At 45.3% G+C, this 16,469-nt stretch overlaps 1 protein-coding gene across 2 annotated transcripts in view; it reads left to right on the forward strand.

Annotated features, from left to right (window-relative positions):
• The window catches only part of LOC106651581 (autophagy-related protein 16-1), a 339,331-nt gene extending 323,715 nt beyond the window's left edge, over positions 1 to 15,616 (forward strand). The window contains exons 9-12 of one of the 2 annotated variants that reach the window (XM_014370143.2): positions 4,484 to 4,660; positions 4,744 to 4,828; positions 5,875 to 6,021; positions 14,166 to 14,259. In XM_014370143.2, coding sequence (XP_014225629.1) covers positions 4,484 to 4,660; positions 4,744 to 4,828; positions 5,875 to 6,021; positions 14,166 to 14,259 — 503 coding nt within the window. Of the gene's footprint in view, positions 1 to 4,483; positions 4,661 to 4,743; positions 4,829 to 5,874; positions 6,022 to 14,165 lie in introns of both variants that reach the window. The other variant, XM_014370142.2, reaches the window with a different exon arrangement.
• The last annotated feature ends 853 nt before the right edge of the window (positions 15,617 to 16,469 follow it).

The following is a 16,469-nucleotide window of genomic DNA, read 5'->3' on the forward strand; positions in this document are numbered from 1 at the left end:
GCAACAAGTATTAGCAAAATCAAAGAGACGCCTCGCATGCGCGCACATGGCTAATCACGGCGAATTAATACGTGATTCGTTAGCCATCCCCCATTGCTCCGAAAAGCTTGAAATAACGTCGTTTTCACAATTAGCGTCCTTCGAGGGTACCCTCGATGAAAAGCTAAATAATTTCTTCTTTTTTTCTCTCCCCGTGACACGCACCGCGGAGAGCAATTCAACATCAGAAATAACTTCGAGGTGCCTTTTTGAACGGCTATTTCTCTCTTTCAAAACTTGATTGAATAAAACTGACGGGTAGGAAGAAAAAAACCATGGCGGTGGACGGATAAACTTCTTCGCGTATTTCCAGCAGCGCAAGCAGTCTATACTCGGGCTTAATAAAATGAGGACTATACCTCGGCTGCATAAATTTATCTTAAAATCATTTCATCTTTGACGAGATAACGAAGGAACGAATGGACGAAGCCATAAAATAAAATAAAAAAATAACAATAACCTTTTCAACGTCGGCGCGTCAATAATAATCTTCCGAAGTAGAATCCCCTAATAAATATCCGCCGACTAGCTCGACGCGAGTCTCGTAAACAGATTAATCGATTGTATACCCTTTGAATATTTAATTAGGCATTACTCGCATATAATTTGCGCACGCGCGCGCCTCAATCTGCCGGGGAGGAGCTTCTTTCCCTTTTTGTTTTTCCTCGACCGTGCAGGCCGTTACAAGCATGAGCCGCGCGGCGCGCCAAGGAGCGAGAACCGAGAGGCTCGCGGCAGCAAAATGAAAAATCATTCACCTTAGCAGCGCTCCATGTACTTAGACGAACTGGCGCTCGTTAAAGGTTCATTTATCTGCTGCTGCTGATGCTGCCGCCACTGCCGTCGCTGCTGGTAGCGATTTTCCGAGCAAAGGAATATTGTGCTCGAGTCGAGGTTCGGCCTTGCTGCACTGCACATCGGAGCACGCGGGTATATACATACCGTGAAAATGAATATTTATTCGCCCGGAAGGGGCCAACTTTTTCATCGTGCGGATGTTACAAAAAAAAATTAGAAAAAAAGTTTTGAAAAATTATTATGCAAGCCTGAAGAGAGGAGAGGTACTCGAGAGTCGAGCTCTGCTACTGCCGAGGTCCTTGGAACGGCCTCGCGCGATGCGTAGCAGCAGCAGCAGCAGCAGTGCACCGAGGTATTTTGTTATTGTTGCAAAGTTTTAATTTTCAAGTTCTCAAAGTCCGCAGCTGCCTCGTATAGATTGAGTCGAGTGCTACATGCCAAGCCGGTTTTTCATTATAATCCGGGCCGCAAAGGTTTAATGCGCGCCTTCGATTGTTCGTAACGATCGTGTCGGCAGCTACGAGGTAGCTCGTCGTCGCGGCGAAAAACTTGTCAAAGAGTACAAATTTTATTACACGTTGTGGCGCGACGAATGGGCCGCGCGGGAGAGAAGAAGCGTACACGGACGATGCTTTCACATCCCTGAGCTCGACACTTACAGGCTTACATTTACGCACGCCACTAGAGCCACAACAGAGAGAAAACGGCGATTATAAACCGCGCCCATTGCAGTACATTATATGTATATGGGATGTGTACGTACAGTACGTACAGTAAGAGAAGAGAGCGAGAGAAACACTAGCTGCAATAGTTGCAGTAGCGGCGCGCTCGGCTCTTACATTACTCATCCCAGGGAAATGGAATTTTGCTCTTTCTCGCTCGGCCATATAGATATATAGAGATGTGCCTGCGCCTGCACAAGCCTGAAAACTTGTAACGTCCTTAATGATTTCTGCGTACTGCCTCGCTGCAGTGCAGTGTCTACGATGTTGGCGCATGCGGAAGGATACGCGCAAAGTACACATGCGGAGGAGAAATGATGAGAAAAAAAAAGGAACAGTAGGAGTTGCAGCTGCACCGAGGCTGCTTTTATTGTTCCACGTCGGGGTTTTAAAACTAAATTTTTACACCAAGTGCTCTGCACTGCTCTGCTCTGCTCTGCTCTGCTCTGCTCTGCTCTGCTCGTTCTTCTCTCACTCTCTCTCAGTGTAATTGACACGCGAACGGAGTGCATTGCGTACGTATAAATTCGAGATTACGCGCATCGCGTTTGTATATAGGAAATCCGGTCTGGAAAGCCGCACATTTTTGGCAGCTTGAGTGCTGCCCCCTCGCTATATGCTTATTACAAGCCTGCCTATATGGTCTCGCGCCCGTGTGCGTGTATCTAGGTGCGAGTGTGTGGGTATATATATATGCACTCGTCTCTGGCATGCAAAACAAGTAATTAGTTTACTCTCCTGCCCTGAGGTTAGACGCGAGCCCGCCTATATGTGTGTACGTGTATACGCGTGCTCCTTTTTTATCTGCAAACCCCTCGCACCTCCCCTGGAAACTCAATTAAATGCTTTTGACTTTAATGCTGTATAGGAAGATACGCGCGAGCTATACACGGGGCGCTACATAGCTAGCGCTAGCTAAATGTATAAATTACGAGGCTGCTCTGAATTTGTCGAACGAGTGTATATAAACACGCACGTGCGTATGCGCGCGAGGCAAAAACTTTTCACTGGTGGCATAAAATTCTGTAATTATTTTAAATTATTTTCATTGAAAAATTAAGACTCGGAGCTGGATAAATTGCCGCCGCCGCTGCTGCGCGAGTAGGTACTGACCTAGCTCGTGCATTTATTAACTCGATAGTTAAGGCTCTCCGAGCGCCATATCGACGCTTTATCTTTTCCATAGAGACATTGAATATAAAGGCTCGGCGAGGCTCGAGGATGTAAAACGCGCCGGACATTCCTCTCGGCCGTACAATAACACCGACGAGAGAGCGAGAGAGAAGCATCTCTCTCTCTCGACTGCGCTCGTTGGCGGCTCCACTTGCAGGCGATCCGCATGGAAAAATGTTACTACCTCGGCCACAGTCGAGCTAGCTCGCGCTTTGTCGCTCGAATTCTCGGGACCCAATTAAATTTTCTTTAACGGTGAATCGAGCGTGAATAATGGAAATTGATTCGGCTACGCTAGTTCTGCGCCTCGCACTCAACCCTTTGGACTGCTGCTGCTCGCAACGTTCATCAGCGCGGACAACGCGTTTATATGGCTGGAAGAGCGATAGCTATATACGTTAGACGAGCTAAGTGACGACGGCTTCATCTCTCTCTCTCTCTCTCTCTCTCTCTCACTCTCCCTCTGTCTGTCTCTGTGGCAACTCGCCACTAGATGTGTGTGCAGCTATCGCACTTGAGAGAACGAACTTGCTGAGCCGTGTGTATGCGGCAGCTCTCGCACAACGTGGCCTACTTCCCACGAAATAACCAAATTAGCGTGGCGATGGATATGTAGGAATATTTGCGCGTACGGCTCGGCCGCAGTAGCAGCAGCAGCCAAGCTGGCAAATTATTCAAAGGACATTAAATTCCCATTGGCTTTTATATTCTGCCGAGTTTCGGTGTAAGCTAGCTGCGACGTCACTCGCGTCGCGCTCGTTTCCCCTCGCTCGCTTTCGAATTCGCTCGCGATCGAGTAGGAAAATTAGCGAAGAGGCACGCGCAAACAATATATCGAGCACACTGCAAGCGAGGCCGAATAATTGCAGCGAACGATGAACGAGACTTTTTAGCGATACAGTATAGCTCTCTGTCAGCTGCAGTCGAGCTATATTTGCCAAGTGATCCACGTCAGATTCAACTGGCTCGGCCAAAGCTAGATTTTGCCTGATTAAAGTTGCATTATCTTTTGTCTCCTTTGTGCCGTCCCGTACTCGTGGCTGCTGCTGCCGCTGCGTGTGCTCTGCGCCTGGCGCGCTGCAATCTGCCTCGCACGAATCGATTTCTATAATGCCGCGATATTGTTTATGTATATCGCACACGAATAACACACCGCGCGAGCACGGACTAATCAGCTATTTATTCGAGCAAAAAGGCGCGCCAACAAAGGGAATTAGCCGGCCAAATTGACACATTGACGAGCAGCCGATGACGCAGGGGGCCATCCAAAGCAGCGCTCCGTGGCACAATATAGCGCATATATATAGCGAGTGCGCCTGATCGCCAGACGAGCCTACGTGTGGTTCATATAAAAAGATTAATTTTCGCGATTCACGACACGCGGCTGCATGTGATTCTCTTCCGCGAGGCGCGTGTCGAAGCAGCTACGCAGCTGTTTTGTCCCTTCCGCGAAGCAACTGCACTACGCCTTTACCTGTTATTCTTAGGATGCGCGCCATATTAGATCTACTTGATTTTCAGCTCCTCGGCTCTATCTCTTGTTGACAGTAGTTTCTCGGAAATAATTCACTGATTATAAAGTTTGCACTGCGCGTGAACGCAGATTTTATAATTACAAGACTCGCGCGACGCGCAAAAGTAATCACAAAGCTCCGCCTGTAGATGCGCTTCTATGAAATTGAATATATATACAAAATATATACGTTACGCACGATGCGTCGTCTGCTTACGCTTCTGCTTCTGCTCCATAGGCATCGAGACGAAATTCGCTGGCTCGAGTTGTAACGACCTCGTCACGTCCGATGGCTCCGGTTCGACGATAATCAGTGGACACTTCGACAAGACAATACGATTCTGGGACACGAGAACCGAGACCGGTTCCAACCTCCAGCTTCAAGGGAAAATCACGTCACTTGATTTGTCGAGAGGTATGCCATACAATAGATACGACTTTTCTTCACAATCCATAATTACTTTTATTAAAATAACGCATTCGATCGTTCTTTTTCAGATGCCAACTTTTTGCTGAGCTGTGTGAGAGACGATACGCTAAAGCTGATAGACCTGCGAATGAAAATGATCGTATCATCGTTCAGGTAAACGAAATTATTAACTTTAACTTTTTCTGCGTCCGAGAGAAATAACAGCGATTGCGCGCATACACACATCTAAAGTTCAATTTTGCAACGCGAAAAAAACGAACAATGCGCGATATCGAAAATCTGTTTCAATTTGTCGATGGACATTGATCGTCAATCACAATCGGAGATTCGGTTTTTATACATTTTTCGCGAGTGGAGAAGCGCAATATATCGCATTCTAGAAGGTTTAATTAAAAATTCCACGCTACGATTCCTTTCGTTCATCCGCGTGTCCTCCAACACACACACATACAAGCTCACGAATGTCGAATCTTTATTTGAAGAAATAGGGTCTCTTTCTATCGTATCAGCCGCGCAATTCACTTTTTATAACAATCGAGAGAATTCCATTTTTTACTCGCAAGAGAGAAAGAGAGCTTTAATTAAAATATTTGTCAGCTTTGTGAGGGCAAAAGAAATCGACAACACTGTATACGTATACTTGTAGTTGCCTTTTTTTTTTTTTTGAAGTGAAACTTCTTTGGTCGCGTTGGCATTACCTAGTTTAGTGTGATAATCGTACGAATGCAGACTCCAAATCCAACTCCAATGAAACCCAACAAACAAATCCATCCAAACAATAAAAGGCATCTGAAATTTCATGGCAATTTAATTATGTAGTATCTAGCGTAAGCGAAAGAAGTAAAACTTCAGATACCTTTTTTCCCCTCGAATTTTATTTAGCTTTTGATCAGTTTTTACGTTTTTAAATTAAATTTTTTAATTTGCTCGGATTTTAATTTTTATGCCGAAATTCGTTGACGTTTCACTTTTAAATGCTAATATATTCTTAAACAGCTGCTTATTGATTTTTAATTTAAATATTATGTGCTTGAATTTTCATTTTTAAATTGAATTTGTTTCTTCACTTGAAATGTTTTCGAATTTAAATTATTTAATTTGGCCGACGCACAAAGAAAATAATAAGCATTGCTCGATGGAAGAGTAAGCCATACATGTTTATCGATAAACATCGGCTCTAAAGTTTATTCGATTTACAGCGCTGATGGTTTCAAAGTTGTCTGCGATTGGAGCCGAGCCTGCTTCAGCCCGGATGGTCAATACGTCGCTGTTGGCTCGTCCGACGGTTCGATCTTTGTCTGGTCGGTCAACACGAATAAAATCGAAACAATTCTCAAGGATCACACGTAAGTATCGCGCGATATACTTTGGCTTATTAAAGTACATGAATTTGATAAAAGTGGCGAATCGTATCGAATAAAAGAGAGAGAGAGAGAAAAAAGAGAGATGAGGTCGTCGGGGCTGTGGGCTGTGCGCACTGGGCGGCAGTCGAGTCTGCTCTCGGTTTATCGAAAAAGCGTCTCGAGCAGCGGGTCACGTCCGCTACACCGCACGTCCGGGCGTTTTCCAGCGTTATTATACTCTAACTTGGCCCGACGTCACATACACGGGCTTTTCTCGGCTGGACGCGGCGCTCGCGCGCGATTTTCTCTAATTCAAAGTTCTCTCGATTTAGCTCAAGCCTAGGAGAATCTGGCTTTAATTTAATGAACGAATACTCCTCTCCCGGCCTTTTCTCTTGATTTTATTTGAACCCACGGCTGCTGCTTTTTTAGCTGCTTCTCTCTTTCGCATTGGTGAACGCTGTTAAATGGCATCCTCGAAGAGCTTTATACATCATCCAAAGAGAGAGAGAGAAAGAGGGAATATCCCTCGCACTCGCGCGTTATTATCGCTCGTTTGTGTGACAATCGTGGCTCCTTTTTGCTCGAGCGTTATAGTTCCGTCGGCGATTAAGTTTTTACTCGTCGCGAGCGAGTCTATTTGTTAAATTGTTAAAGTCTGTACAGGCGCGCGCGTTGGTCCTTTGTGGCTCGGCCACTAATTGATGCACTTATATAAATATATTATACGCTTATAATTATTATAATAGTAATAATAAGGAGGAAGAGCGTATAGCGTAGCGCAGCAGCCTCGCGCTATAGCATTGTCGTATTAAATTTGTTTGATGAAAATCATGGGGCTCTACTGTGCGCAGGTACGAGTTATATAGGTACCTTATTGAGTCTTGGGTATAAGTCGAGGCAAACGCGATAGAAGTACACGCATACAAGTATATATATGGGCGTTGTACGTGCTCACACATAGCCACACGCGCGCGTGGCGATACACACATACCACATCGTTGCACTGGAATTTCATTAATATATATTATATGTATGAGGAGGAGAATTATCAGACTCCAGGCGATGTGTATACGAACACACACACATACATAAACGTACACTCACATCCATAGACATAATACACGGCACCGTTTACATGCGTTGTATTGCAACGGCAGCGATGCCAAAGCTTTTATGTATATACACCTAAGCGTCTTAGTTACCTCGTAATGTGTGCGAGAGCCTGTGTGTGCGCCCGGCTCTGGCAGCGAGTATACGTTCAGGCGCGCAAGCAAGCAAGCCAAGCCGCCGTGTACCTATCGCGTCGAAGCTCGCCAGCTTGTATCGAATCGATCAGCCGCGCGCAGATTTTCCTATATGCCATCTATGAAAATGCAGCCTGTGTATTTTCGCCGAAGCAGAGAGAGAGAGAGAGAGAGATATTACAAGATATTACAGGAAAAAAGGCCCCGAGGAATGCAGTTTCGTGCATTGAGCGTTGCGAGAATAAAAGTACGTGCAAGCTGGCCGAGCAATCCTTGATTTATAATCATCGCGAGAGAAAGAGGGGAGAGGGGGAGGGATAATCTGGTTGTCAAGCAGGGGTGAAAAGGCCAAAGGCGAATTAATCGATGCGATCTCGAAGGCCGATATTACATCATTTTTTTTCGTCGCTGAAATCCTCGGCTAGGATCAGGCGCGCTCAGAGGAATACGAAAACGTCGAGATTTTTTCGTCTTACCTCAGCCACGTAGCATCAGCAGCGGCAGCAGCGGCACGAGTAGCCACAGAGTCGTGAGTCCGCATGCGGCGAATCTTGGCCCCGCTCGTCGTCCTTTATCGCTTTGCATTAGTCCGCAGCCTTTATCTCCGAAGGGGCTACTTGCGAAGCCAACGGGCTAAGTGCGCGCCCATCATGTCCTACCTCCTCTGCGTGCCCATCTCATGGCGCGCACTCTCATGTGCTTTTTGTGCTGACGAAAAACGACGCTGCTCTACATTCGTAAAAAAGACTTAACGGACAAACTACGACTACTGCTCGAGCCCTCGTTGTTCTTTATTCACGATACACTTTTCTGACTGCTATGTACGACTCGTGTGCGCAGGATACACGGGGCCGGGCTTCTTTCTTCCATATCCTCTCGCTCTTTCTCTTTTCACTCACATGCGCGACTTTCAAGCTTCGAAGCATAACTATGAAGTATTCACGCATCGATCGACGATCTCGCAAGAGAGAGAGAGAGAGAGACTCGAAATTGTATCGGCAATAAAATAACCGTTGCTTGCCTCTCGGCGAGCGTAAAAAAAAGCGCGTACACATTCAAATTTCCGGCTTGCGCCATGTATAATCGTTGGAAAGATCATTTATTGGCGTCAGTGATACGGGCCCCGCTTGTATTGTACCGCAGAAAAAGTACGTCTTATCGTGCACACTCACACGGAGCTCAGCGATCGGGAGAAACAATTAAGGATTTTTTCGCGATGAGCTCGAGCCGATACAGAAACATAATCAAAATCCAACCGCGCTGCTAGAACATAAGCATCGGATAAAACAAGTTTCGCTCGTGGCCGCATACTTTGATTTTGATATGGCTCTGGTAGCGCACACACAGAGGCAGTTTCTATTTGAATTACTGCTGCGAGAGGATAAATCAAAGATGTCGTTTCTAGCCGATGCCAATCAGGCCAATACGCGTGCGAATACATACGCGCTAGGTACATATATATAGACGACGCGTATGTGTGCCCATATATATACACATTGGCTATAGCCTAGCGTACTCAAAATGAACATTAAACTCTTCAAGATCTTCTCTGTATACACTTGCAGCGCCGGAGAGAGATAAGATAATTACTTTTCTCGCGCGTATGTTTGCAGTAGCGAATCTTATCCGACACCGAAGAGAGAAGAGAGAGAGAGAGGCAGCCTTTTACGGCCAAGGATAAAACTGCGCTGCGAGCAAAAGGGGAAGAAAAAAACAACGTATTTACTCGGCTACGTACGGATGTATCGGTGCGCGCGCTTAAAATCCACTGGCAGATAGATAGTCGTAATAATGGAGATTCACGCGCGCATCCGAGTAAGTACACACATATATATGGATGCTGCAGTTTTCTCTGTACCTATATATATATATATACATCTGTATATAATATGTATGCGTGAGGCGATATAGGCAAAAGGCCGGCGCGCATCAAGCTCTATAGCTAGGCTCGGCAGCGCTGCACAGTGAGGTTGCTCGTACTCGCGCGCGCGCGGTTATAATAGTTTCGCGCGGAATTCCGAGAACGCGTCGTCGCTGCACTTGACCATCGCCGTGGTATTTTCATATTCGAGAGAAGATGCTCGCTCTGCACTCGTGGCTCGCACACACACACACACACACACAGAGCACACACATTTATTAACGTACGCGATATGGTAAATATTCGTTTGGGCGAAACTTCCATTGCTAAAACATACTTGACCTGGGCGGAGAGAAAAAAGTTGGCCTTTTCTGCGCGCCGCCGCCGCTGCCAGAGTCGGAATCACTTGATTTACGGAAGAATGTTTGATCCATATAATAATGTATGCGCAGCGAATTTCCCCGAGTAAATATCAAAGCTTATTTGATAAGAAGTTGAAATTTTTTTCCTTTTCTCTCATTCTCCTCTTTTTCTTTATACTTTTCGCTCTGTACGCATATAAAACTTTTAATACCATTAGCCCGGTGCCTCTATACACGTCGGACGTAGCGTTGGACGAGGACGCGCACATAACATCCGCTCAAACAAATCGACGCGTGGCACTGAAAAGTCAAACAAACAGCCCGAGCTTGCGTCGTTTCGAAACGAAAAAAAAGGCGTACAGCACAGCACGCGCAATCTTGACAATTTCCCAAGTGTCGTACAAAGCTCGTATGCCCAAAGTCGTAGTCGTCGTTTTTTGCTTATTTTTTCGTAGTCGTCGTCGTCGTCGTTGTCGTCTGCTCCAGACTGCATAATTAAAGCCGTGTGTACGGGTATCATCCCTTGGCCGCCACCGCCCGACAATGTAACCTCCTTTATACCGAAGCGCGATCGACTTTTGCCAGCCTCGCGACATTACCATTAAATCCTGTGCTCTGCGTTTGGCAGCTGCACTGCAGCGGCGTTTGTTGTCTAATTACTCGAGTGCGCGAGATGACTTTTTCCTCTCGTGCGTCCAGCTCCGTCTCTCTCTCTCTCTCTCCCTTTCGCGTGCGCGGCGGCCTCCTTTCGGCGATTAATGCCTAAAAACTTTCGCAGCTAGCCGAGTATATATACACGGAGTAGCAGCAGCAGCAGTAGCGACGGATGGATGGCCTGGCCTAGCAAAATGCAGACTCGCAGCCAGATCACGTCATTAAAAACTTCTTTTCGTTGCACTCTTTGTTGATAATGCCAATGCTCGACCTACGTATATTATATACGTGCGCTCGAGCACTGCACCATCTCTCTTTCCCCACGTCTTTCCCTGTTTATTTTTTTTTTTTACCCTTTTTTTCTTTCTCACGATTCGAGAGATCATCCTACTGAATATCTACGCAGAAAGTCTGTGCGCGCGGGTCTTTTTTAGCCCGACTCTCTTGCTCGTAGCGGCAAAGCTCGAACGATGAATGAACGACGAAATTGAATCCTCCAGCTTTTGATACGTACATTTTTATTTGACATCTCGCTTCTCGAGATACAATTCGCTCATTAAATTTTTTACCTCATTATTTCATCCTCGCTCCAATTTTGTCGCTGCTCTGTTTTTGCCCATACACATTTGCCGTGGATCGACCAACCTATACAGCGCACATAATAAACAAGTACAATTTTCAAACGTCTAGTCACGGCAAAAAATGTGCGCTGGCCTCCCTCGGCCCCGGGAAATCAATTATCGAGCCTAGAAAGTCGTGTGGTTTAAGAGAAAAGTTTCGACGCGGCGCGGCCTTCGGTCTGGCCGAACTGCTAGACTTAGCATATACACCCTGAAGGATGAAGCGGAAAAACTTTTCTTTCAAATCGATTCGGCCAGTGCCACACGTTCTTACGTTTGGTAGACACTCACAGAGACATGTATACACACACACACACACACACACACACACACACACACACACATACACACACATGCAAGCGCACTTGCACAGACGCAGCAGCTGAGGGCAGAAGTTTGAACAGCAGCAGACGATTGAGGTGCTGCGGTAACGGTAAGCTTCAAATTGGCAAACGTAGTCGATTTCCTTCGAGTAGAGAAAGTTACATATACGTTTTATACATGCTCTTCTCTTTTTCTCTCTCTCTCTCTCTCTCTCTCTCCTCGACGTAATTTATTTCTTTCGTTTTTTTACTCTGCGTCGCTCTTCTGCTCTAGCGCAGCAACATGTGCATTCCTCTATAGTTTCTTCTGCGAATCATCGTCGCATCTCGTCTTTCGCGCTCGAGCTTCTTCGAGCAATTTGCTCGCTCAATCGATTACGTCAGGGAGTCATCATTATTATTATTATCATCATCAACTTGGCGTACGTGTACGGGAGGGTTCATCGAGGTTCATTCTAATTTTTTTTGTCCGTTCAAAGTCGCTTTTTGCAGCAGTAGCAGCAGTACGAGCGAGCGATGACAACACAGTGACCGAGTAACTCGTTGAACCATAAAAGGTCGAGCAGCGAAGAGTTTACTCGAGGAATCATCGCTGTAAAAACGACTAGCGCATGTGCTGCTGGCCCCCGGTGAATAAAAGTAGCCTAGCGCGCGCACGAGGTCGCCGAGCTGCGGAATTTTACGACGGCGATCGGATGTATATAGGAAAAATTTTTTACGCTAGTTGCTGAAAATAAGAAAGAAAAAGTATACGATCGGGCAACGCGAGCGTGTCATAAGCTCGCCTAAGAACAACAAAAGCAATGATCGGGCTGGTTAACTGTTGGCTATGGTTAGCTCGCTTACGTTACAGGGCGAGTTGTTTAAACGCGTGTAATAATAACATCAACGCGAAAGGCGCTCGGGCAAGTCGCCACGATCGAGTCGACGACCCTTTCAAAGAGCAGTGTCTCGAGCTCAGCTGCGTGTATTAGCCATAAGTCGACGCTGGGTGTGCGCGCGTTAATATATATTCGTTTGCTTATTGGCCATTTGGAATATATGCCTCTCTCTCGCGTCGATCGATCGAGACTCGTCGAGAGATCGTATAAGAAAAAAAAGGAAGGCGTACGCGATAGCGATCGGTATATATATCTGTATACATATGCGCGAGTCGAGGCATATGCACGTACGTATAGCAGAAATAAGCAAAGCAAGAGCTGGCATATGCATAATGTGCAGCTAGCTTATATTTGTTCAACAATGTAACAGAATGTACGCGTATATATAGAGGTGGGCATACACCTGCGAGTAATGACTTTCATTGTCGTTGTAATAGACGACGAAGTCGCGGCCCCGATTATACGGAGCGCACGCGTGCGCTGCTCTATACTCAAAGCTCGTTTTATATTCGCGATTGTTTGGCCTCTATCGCAAAGTCGAATATATGTATAATATTATGTGTATGCGCGCAGATACATTGTATAGGCAAATAACGCGCGCGGCTTATTATTATATTTATTAACGGAAGTTAGCTGAGTAAAAGATGCGGCCTCCAGAGGAAGTTTGTGTATCGAGTGTGTGTATGTGAGAGAGTGTATTATATGTATGCATGGCTCTCTTGTATTCAACAAAGTAAAATTATATAGCGTGGCAAAAGCCCACGGAAGCAATCAATCACGCGAACGGCGCATAGGAGCGCGTTTATGTACGCTTAAGAAAATCAACCCGCGACTCGCGGCTGCAGCCCTTAAACCGGACACTTTTATATGCCTTTTCAACGAAATTCGCAGCTCGTGTACGCGGCTATACCTGTATAATACAGACAATGTGTGCATGATGCGCGTACAATGTGTGTATATGTGCTGTGCGGACGTTGCATGTTGCTGCTGCTGCTGTACGACGTAATATCTTTATTTGGCTCGGTCGGTGGTTTGGCCGTGCGTTTCACCGTGTGTGCGCGAGCACGTGACTGGCAGCGAACGCACGAGGATCGACGCGCAACGAGAGCCAAAGAATTGACTTACCAAAGATACACAAAATAAAGAAAAATGACTATACGCTGTAGGAGCGCGCGAGTACGCGCAGGTAGCGCAGCGGAGCAGCACAAAAGGAGTCGGGACTCGACTACTCGCTCCTGCACGCGAACTGCAGCTCGTTAAATTGTAAAACACGTCCGAAGCTGACATATGTTATATACTTTGAAAAGCTATTGAAAAAAAAGAGACTATACGTAGCAGCCTCTGCTGCTGCTGTAAATACATATGTGTGCGTCGCCGCCACAGCCGCAGTGCTGTAACCTGCTCTCTCTTTCTCTCTCTCTTCTTCTCTCTGTTTCTCTCTTTTCGGACAGCGACTTCGTACCTGCTCTCTCATATCCATTCTACTTTTTCGAAGATAATTGATTGATTGCTCTCGTGTTTTCTCTGATCACTCATGCCCTTCTCGGCCAAGTATCGATCTTGCTCTGCGTTCATATAGATATAGTCGGTGCAGCCGCGTAATTTTATATATAACTCGAGGGGTAGACGAGCAATTTGATGTGGTTGATACGGCAAATGGAATTGTAGCAAAGACCAATTGATGTCTCTATTAGCGGCAAATTTGTCGCTCAAACCGAGACTCGCGCCGCACATTGAGAAAGTATTCAGCCCGATTCGGATATAGGTAGGCGAGGCGTCGAGCTGTCTTGCCTTTATACCCTGATCCATGCGTAGCCGATTCGTCGCGCTATATAACGTATATGTCCGCTTTATCGATGCACCTCTTTCTCCTTCCTCTTACGTTTTTTTTTCTCTTACGCCAAGCTGAGCTCCGAGCCAATGGTAAGATATGAGCGTAAGTGAGAATAATGACGTTAGCCGCGGGCAAGGTGCGAGCTCGAACCGAGAACGTATTAATGCACACGTTAATGGGCGTATAGGTATTATTATATGCATATGATATATTTCCCCCGTGCTGCATAAAAAAGTGACTATATACTTTCAATCAGCATTAAAAGTTTATAATACATAATATTTGAAGCGCATACCGCAGAACTACTCGTGATACTAAAATATGTTTGTCTGTTTTTCTTTCATGTCCACGCTTGGCTCTCTCAGGACTCCAGTAACGGCAGTCTCGTGGTACCCGCACGGCGCTTTCGTGGCCTCAGTGAACAAAGCCAAGTGGGCGACGATTTGGGGCGACGTCTGACAAGAGCTGAACCCTTCCTCCTACAGCGAGGAATGAAGATCCCGCCAGCTCTCTCCAGGGACATGACGACGTTGGAGAAGCAGGCCTGATTTTTCACGGGCAACGCCTCGTCAACAATAACGACAACAACAACAACCACAACAATGACAACGACACTGTTTCAGTCCGGCCATATAGCACGACGACACCGACGACGAAGACGTCGGCACTCGTCATTCAGGTTTTTCTTTACACTTTGCTCGGCCCATAATGGATCGTGCGGCGTGGACCAACACCTATACAACCTTCTTTTTTTACTATCTCTTCTTTTTATCTGTCGCGCGCATAAGAGTCGTCTATGCGTGTACGTGTTTTCGTTGCTTGCACATAATTCACCGAATGGAATGAACTTCTGTACACGGGCAAAATGCACTGCGAGACCATCATTGTAACGCGAGTTTAACTGTAGGGTTGAAGAAAGTTTTTTTTCTGAACAAAAATCTGCAAAATAATCAACACGCGTAGAGAGCCGCTCGCGAAGCGAGTTTGCGTTATTACGCGCGTCAACTAAGGATACTCAACTATTATGTGTGCATTGTATGTGTGCGTTTGTGTGTGTGAAAGAGAGAGAGAGAGAGTTAATGCATAGAGATGTATATTGTATGGATGTGTAAGTGTGCTCTCGTTGCCCCAGCAACTCCGCATTTTACATGCACGCATCTGCGTGCCGTTCTTTCCCCCTACCTTATCTTTTTTTATAGTATTACCTTGTATCATTATCATGTACACGTTGTACTATAAATTTTGACGTTCCGCTTGCCTTTACCTATTTTTTCCCCGCACGCTCGCCGTTCCTCGATGTACCTGACATATAGAGAGATTGCAAAGAAGAAAAGCGTCTTTGTTGCACGCAAATTGACCTTTTTTCCTTGCTCAGTTAAACTTTTATTAATAATGATAATTATTATGGGCTTCATGTCTTTTTTAATTGAATTTGCACGACTGCGAGAGTGAGAGAGGGAGAAAAAGAACCGAGGCGCACACACGAAGGTAATTTTAATTATATACGTTACGTTGCTTTTCGGTGAGCTTCGTTTATACAATACCAATGCGTGCACACGTATGAATGTGAGTGTGTGGCTATGTATGTATGATGTATGTTGAATAAAAAAGAAAAAAGCTGCTCTTAATGGAAAATGTAAGTACAGCGTGTATACCGCGCGCTAAGGGATATCAGTGTGAAATCTTGATTCTACGTACGAGAGAGAGAGAGAGACGATTAACGTTAATACGACGTAAATTTAATTGATACGTGAGATAGTAATAAATATAATGTAATTATAAGAGGATTATTATTTCGTGAGTAAGATCGAAAAGAGAGAGAAGAGAGGAAAAGAGAAAAGAGCGCGTGTGATGCTGTATTATATTTAATCTCACATTTAAACGGTTGACTATGCCGTATACAACATTATTGTACAAAATCAAGCACAATAAATCAAGCTTGCGTGTACTACATTTACGCCGCTGAGTATGCCAAACACGACGCGTGTGATGTATAATAAACGCGCAAAAATAAATATTTTTATACGAAAAATCTCCGATATCGCGGAATGCATAAATAGCTGCTGCCTGTTCCAAGCCAACGTATATTACATACGAGCTTTCCCCTCTCTCTCTCTCTCGCTTTCTTACTTCCTACACACCGACGATAAGATAAATAAATAATCCATTTCACTAACGGGTTCGTTTCGCTCGAAATTCTCTCCTTGTTTTTGCATCGTCTTAATACAAACTATATTATCGACATATGGCGTACGTGTGTGTGTGTCGGTGTGTGTGTACATGTGCATATGAGTATAAGCACACAAAATATTAATGACGAGGTAACGCTGAGATTATAAAGCTTATAAGCATAGCCGATAATTGTATACAGTTAAGCATGTGTATATAAAGCGAATTATCGCGAGCAGCCCACATTATTATATGGCCGAGGAGAGCCGAGGCTTATTTAATCAAGAATCACTTATTGGCCACGCCGATAACACGTCATAATGAAAGCTCGAGAGCCTGTTTTTAGACTCTTTTTCTTTCCTTTTTTTTTTGTTGTCGTTATTACATGCTCAGAGCTATTGATTCGCACAAGATTTTGAGCAATAATCAATGTCTGCGAGGTTACAAGTTAATTGTTTTTCACGTTGCGACGAATATATGATATATTTATAAATAGTGTA

Source organism: Trichogramma pretiosum, unplaced genomic scaffold, assembly GCF_000599845.2.
Source record: "Trichogramma pretiosum strain Unisexual culture from Peru unplaced genomic scaffold, Tpre_2.0 scaffold68, whole genome shotgun sequence".
In the NCBI taxonomy this organism is placed as follows: Eukaryota; Metazoa; Arthropoda; class Insecta; order Hymenoptera; family Trichogrammatidae; genus Trichogramma; species Trichogramma pretiosum.